We start from the raw sequence: 6,526 nt of genomic DNA on the forward strand, positions 1-6,526 counted from the left end.
TTACTACAAAATAAATGTAAGTACAGTGCTGTCGGCCTCTTCTCTGATAAGGATAGACAGTAGCCATGGAAAGCCGTCGGTAAGTTTAGCAAGAACTTAGAAATATCTTTAAGTATCATTTAGACTGTAACCTTTCTTTTTAGTAGACTCAACTTCAACAAAAGAAATGTTTATCTATGCATTTAGCACTGATAAGAATTAGCTACAAGCATCATCTACATTCTTGAAGATTTCAAGAAGAGGCAGGTTCAAATTATCCCAACATAAGAACTCACGCTTTCAGATACAGCCTTCAGGTAGGGATCAAAGCCTTCCTTTGTGTCATCCATCATGCGAAGGGCTTTCTGTATGGCCTCCTCAAATTTGCGTCCGACAGCCATTACCTCCCCAACACTCTTCATAGAGCTTCCGATCTACCAAATAGAATGGAGATGAGACACAACACATTAAAAATACTGTATCAGAGTTTGGTATTCAATTGTCAAGATGTTGTCCTGTTGAAAAGTGAATTTGAAATTTGTTGATGTTTCCAGTCAGAAACCACACTATTAATTGCGAACATAATTACTAGTACAAATCTGCATAGGCAAACAACCAAAATTCCAGTTACGATGTTCCATGACCTTGGAGATATGACTTTAGTTGAGTGTTATAACATTATCAATTGATATGAAAAACAATACTATAATGTATGTTAAAAATGAAATAGGAATCGTGTCAAATTGGAGACAATCTAATCCGATATTGGCAACAATAATTTTCTTTCTAACAAAACTAATATGGTGGAATACTTTCCGGTCAAACACAGAAGGAAAGACAAATGTTTAAATTATCAATATTTTCTAATATTAAAAACTTTATACTATTATTGTTTCCATAACAAATTTCAGACATTATCTTCAAGAAAGATGTTTTAACTTCAAAATGAAAACTCTTTACCTTTGTTGACACACGTGAGAACTTCTTGAGATCCCAGCGAGGAATTTTCACCACACAATAATCGAGACTGGGTTCAAAGCAGGCTGTTGTGGTATAGTCCTTTGAACTTGTCACTGAGTTTGGTTGATCAGGGAGGGACATACCCAAGGCTAGCTTTGCTGCTATGTAGGCTAAAGGATAGCCAGTGGCTTTACTGGCCAGGGCAGAGCTCCTAGACAGACGGGCATTTACCTCAATAATGTAATACTGTGTGAATAAAAAGATAAGCATTCTATGAAGTAATTATTAAACATGTTTTTAACCAAAATTTCTATTTCAACTTGGGTAAATATTTAGTTTATAAGAATCTAGAAGCATCAGCATTTCAGAAAGTCAGACATGTCCCATGTTCAAGCTCCATGGGCAGATGTACTGCAATCCATACAAGACAAAACAAAATGAAAGTGAAAATTATTTCACAAGATTCGTGTCCACTAAGACATCTGACCAACATACTGGGCAATTATTGCTCTACATGTAAAGCAAGACACATAATATGTAGATATTTCCTTTAATCAACTTTACAAACTATTTCCATGTGTCTCAGGTTGAGTAATGCAGATACTTATGGTCTATCAACCCTTTCTTAACCCTACCTACTGTTTATATCTTTTAATATCTCTTTTAAAACCCTCACACTATAACCCTGAGTACAGCCTTGGGCTGTAGCTCAAAGTGCAAGAACATAAACCCCTAAATCTAATGTCATTGAAGGTCACTTGACAATTTAAATTTCACATATGATCAATTACACTGCAGGTATATTTTATATGGTCATCAAATGTTCCATGTCAAATTGGTTATAAATCTTATCAATGTAAAAACCAGTCTTTCTATTGCTTTATATCTAATATCAAAGTTATACAACAAGTTATGATAATCAGGAAAGGTATGTCTGAAGGAGTTGATTTGATATAACTGAGTGTTGGGTAAAAGTATATGAGGATGGGGAGGGACAGGGTTATGATAAAGAATATAATAAGGATATAAATAAAAATTATAAGATAACATAAACAGCGGAGATAGCCTATGATACAAGTACAATGAAGAGAAAAAATCCAAGTATATGAAAAAAATTGTTCTGGTAGCCATATTGTGCTTCTGATGAACATCAAATCAAAATCGTTTCTTCAAAGTTTTATCAACTTCATTCTAAAGGTATTTGAGTTATTAGTTCAAAATAGTGTAAAAGTTAAGTATAAAAGAATTCGGAAGGCTTCTTTGTGAACAAATTTTAGTTGCTGACTCTATAAGAATTAAGAAGGGGGTTTATTGGTGAGGAGAGGCTCATTTACAGATAATTACAGTAGATTCTAAAGACAGCGGTAAAGGCAGTCATCTTGAATTTCATTTACAATATAAAAATGATAGAAGTTGATCAATCCCATAAATTTTCAAAAAATCTGAAAATCTACCCAGGAAAGTTTACTGACGAAGGACAGCGTACGATTGATGGAGCCCTATAGGAATATCTAACTTGAGCCCTCGGCTCAGATGAACTAAAAAAATATTTGCTGCAAATTTAAAGAAATTGAAGCATTCTTTCAAGAGTTATCCCACAGAAATCTAGATGTCTCTAGGATATCAAATTCCAAGAAAGATCATCGCTATGTTGAATTTCAAATCCAGGTCAAATAAATTTTTGTTAGGGAAGATGATTGGTGTTTGTAGAAGAAGCTTTAGTGTGAGTAACACATCAATGAACATTTCATGTCTATGATGGCAACATTGAGCTGGGACAGAACAGGTGCCTTCTACAAAAATCACTTTACAATAAAATATGTTCTTGAGATTGTAACTAATGATGTACCTGATGAGATTCTGGGTTTAGGGCATACTGAATGTTGCATTCTCCTACAACCTGCAGGTGACGGATAACCTTGATTGCAGTAGACCGAAGCATGTTGTAATCAGTATTGGTGAGTGTCTGACTTGGTGCTACCACTATTGATTCACCAGTATGGATTCCAAGTGGATCTACGTTCTCCATATTGCACACCTATACAACAAAAACAAAGGAAGAGGTAGCAAATAATTAGCTGAAGAATATTGTAGTAAAAGAAACCTAACTAATTGACCTTCTGTTTGCTTTTCAATATATCATAGTATGATACATCCTAGAAATATTAATAACTTTATTGATTTAAACTTTCAGATCATTTCTTATTTGAATTTTATTGTTGTAATCTTAATTCAATTAGTCAAAATAGATACATCAGCTTGTTAAAACACAAACGACAAACAGATAAATAAATTGGCTGGTCAAGATATATTAAGTTGAGCTTGCTGATAATTTTTTGTGTACTTTACCGTGATACAGTTGTCGTAAGCATCCCGAACCACCTCATATTCAACTTCCTTCCAGCCTTTCAGTGATTTATCAATCAGAACTTGACTCGTGTGAGCAAATGCAGAGTTAGCGAGTGTTAGAAGTTCATCCCTGTTTTCAGCAAATCCTGAACCAAGACCACCCAATGCAAATGCTGCTCGAATTAGCACTGGATATCCAAGGCGCTCAGCTGCTTGTACCACCTACAAATCATATTAGAATTTCAAAAAAGTGATTAGTATTCATTTGTTTACAACTGCAAATATTTCATTAAATCTCAGCTAAGGAAGAAAAATATTCACTTGGCAAACACAAGGCATGCAGAGCGTTTGCAACTCAATCATCTTTGGCCAAAGGTTGATACCTTATTTCACCTGTGATATGGTGAATGATTATTTTTCTATCAACCTTTGGAACTTCTATATATGTAATATTGCTTTCTAAATGCTCATTAGTGTTGACCTAACATTATGAAATTCTTTATTTAAAATCAGATTATTGTTGCAACACACTATCCGTTGATGGGAATTCCTCATCTTAACCCTTATCCAGGAAACCTTGTACATGTAAAAAAACATGGATATCACACATCTGTTCTGAATGGAGGAAGTTAAAACAGGAACATGAAACTTCAAATGTTTTTGAGTCACTAACCTGTTCTGTGTTGTAAGCTGCCTCACTAGGAGCTACATATTCATCAATCTCTGCCATCTTGTCAGCAAAAACTTTACGATCTTCAGTCCACAAGATTGACTCAACTTGGGTGCCAAGAACTTTGACCCCAAATTTTTCCAGTGTGCCCAGTTTGGTTAGCTGAACACCACAATTTAGTCCTGTTTGACCTCCAAACGTCAGCAGAATGCCATCTGGTCGCTCGTTTCTAATTACCTGATAAGTGTACAGCATTGCAAGTTAATTACAAGACACCTAACAAGGATGTATGGCTCACCTAAATTTAATTCCAGACAACTCTCAAGATAAACTCATTAAACAAATATTAGAACTAGCATGTTGACACAACCAGATTTAATAGCTGTCTACAGCTAATGGAATATGTTGTAAAACCTTCATTTGATACAATTCATGGGCAGATAAACCAACTGGGTGTTTTCATGAATTGACCACCATGCCGTAGGAACCTATATATAACATATCATCGTTCTAGGTCTTATGGTTAATCAGATGAAATTCTTCAAACATTTAAACAAATATTTGATCCCTATTTTCTTGGGTCATGGTCAATTTTTGCAACAAACTATGCCTGGCTTAACACCTAGAATCCATCAGACATATATCATGATTCTAGGTCTTTCCATCAATCAGAAGAAGTCATTTGAGTGCTGCGGTCTTAAATATGGTATAGGTCATTTCTTTTAACAAACTATGTGTGGCTTCATCTCAGGAAATCACAAACTAAATATTATGATTCTACATGTTTCAATCAATCAGAATATCACAATCAGGCCTGATGCACTAACAAGAGGTCTAATAGGCCTGCATCACCCACCTGGTATTCAATGCTTTTCACAAATATATCATCATTTCAAAACATTCCATGAACCAACCAGCCAAATGTAGATTCCAGGCCTTTTGGTTATATAATCAGAGGTTTTTTGCAGGTTTTCACAAAGCTTACCCCTGTGACCTTAAATACAGGTTCAGGTAATTTCTTTTTCTTAAATTTGCTAGGCTTCATCCCAGAAACCTACTGACAAATATTAAATTCTAGGCACTTTTATTTGAGAAATCATCTGAAAAATTTTACAAATTTGATCCCCCCCACCCCCAACCCCCCCAAAAAAAGGGAGCTTGAAAGTTGGTTAATATAAGTTTTTTTTAACGTAAATATATCCATTTCAGAAAGCTACCAGCCAAATTTTATGACTATATGCCTTTCATTTCTTCCAAAGATGCTATTTAAAAGAAAGTTGATGCTCTAACCATGCGACATAATGATGGATGAAGAAAAGGAAGCTTTATTATCCATTTCCTGTGTGACATAGTGATGCATGATGGGAAGGAAGTTTTGTTGGCAACTTCCTGTACCTGTGCAGAAGGTGTGAGTATAGGTTGCATTACTAGCTACAGCTTGGGGGTAATTCCTTTAAGTCGAATGGTAGAGTGTCAGGCTAGAAACCAATGGGTCGCTACTTCATCCCTATGACATCATGTATGACATAATGATGAATCATAGGAAGGGAGTTTTGCAAGTCATTTACTGTACCTGGGTAACATAGTGAGGTGTGATTGGCAGGAAATAAGTTTTGTCAGCCATTCCTTTAGATGTTTGCACTGTAGCAATGTTTGGGTTGATCAGTACAGTTTGGATTCTCTCCTCACGAAGTGCTTTTAATGCCTAGAAAATAAAAACATGTGATGTACATTTGTAGATTTACTGACTGATCAGACCAGGTAAACTATACACAGAACTCCTAAAAAATAACTACCTTTATAAGGTTTCCAACAGTCTTAAATTTCCTATACAAACTATAACGCTAGCTGTGATCCACAGTAGTCAAATTCTTCTAATTCTAAACAAAGTTCTTTTAATATCCAACCAACAGTTCTAAATTTCCTGTACAAACAGTAAGCTTATCCGTGATCCTTGGAATTCTAATTCCTCTAAATATCAGTTCTGAATTTCCTGTACAAACAGTAAGTTTATCCGTGATCCTTGGAATTCTAATTCCTCTAAATATCCAACCAACAGTTCTAAATTTCTTATAGAAATAGCGAACTTACCTGTGATCCCGAGTAGTCAAATTCTCCTGCCTGTCCAATAGACAGTCCTCCTGACCCCAGAATAAGAACCTTTTTTGGCCTCATGGTCAGTGGGGGAGGCACAGTGACTGGCGTCTGCAGAGTCATGTACAAGCGTTCAGACACTGAGGGACTACAATGGTAAAACAGTAAACATTTTAAAAATGTCAAGAAATAGTGACTCACTAATGATAAAGCAAGATTCAGGAAAAAAATGGACAGCACAATGATATATAATACAAATTTTTACACCTTCTTTTTCACTGTGACATCAACTTCCAATACTAGTATAATAACGTATTTTGTAACATTACTACCCTGACATCAGCATAAAGACCCTTAAATATTCAAACTGTTGTTATCCTAATGTAATATGACCTAGACAAGCTGTAATTGACTTTAAGTTCACATGATGTTGTTGCTTTATGACGTCATACTTTTTTACAGTGTCACTTAAGA

At 35.3% G+C, this 6,526-nt stretch overlaps 1 protein-coding gene across 1 annotated transcript; it reads right to left on the reverse strand.

The window, feature by feature from the left end:
- Positions 1-275: 275 nt before the first annotated feature.
- LOC132564972 (CAD protein-like) lies at positions 276-6,133 on the reverse strand (the record flags this gene model as incomplete). The annotated part of the gene is made up of 8 exons (XM_060229576.1): positions 6,050-6,133; positions 5,532-5,663; positions 4,944-5,012; positions 3,962-4,195; positions 3,289-3,510; positions 2,789-2,977; positions 940-1,185; positions 276-413 (listed from the first exon to the last, which is right to left on the reverse strand). Coding segments are annotated over exons 1-8 (1,314 nt in total), but the record flags the coding sequence as incomplete, so codon positions are not given.
- Between the last annotated feature and the right edge of the window lie 393 nt (positions 6,134-6,526).

Source organism: Ylistrum balloti, unplaced genomic scaffold, assembly GCF_031769215.1.
Source record: "Ylistrum balloti isolate Yb309-2 unplaced genomic scaffold, AGI_CSIRO_Ybal_v1 Utg373392, whole genome shotgun sequence".
Classification (NCBI taxonomy): Eukaryota; Metazoa; Mollusca; class Bivalvia; order Pectinida; family Pectinidae; genus Ylistrum; species Ylistrum balloti.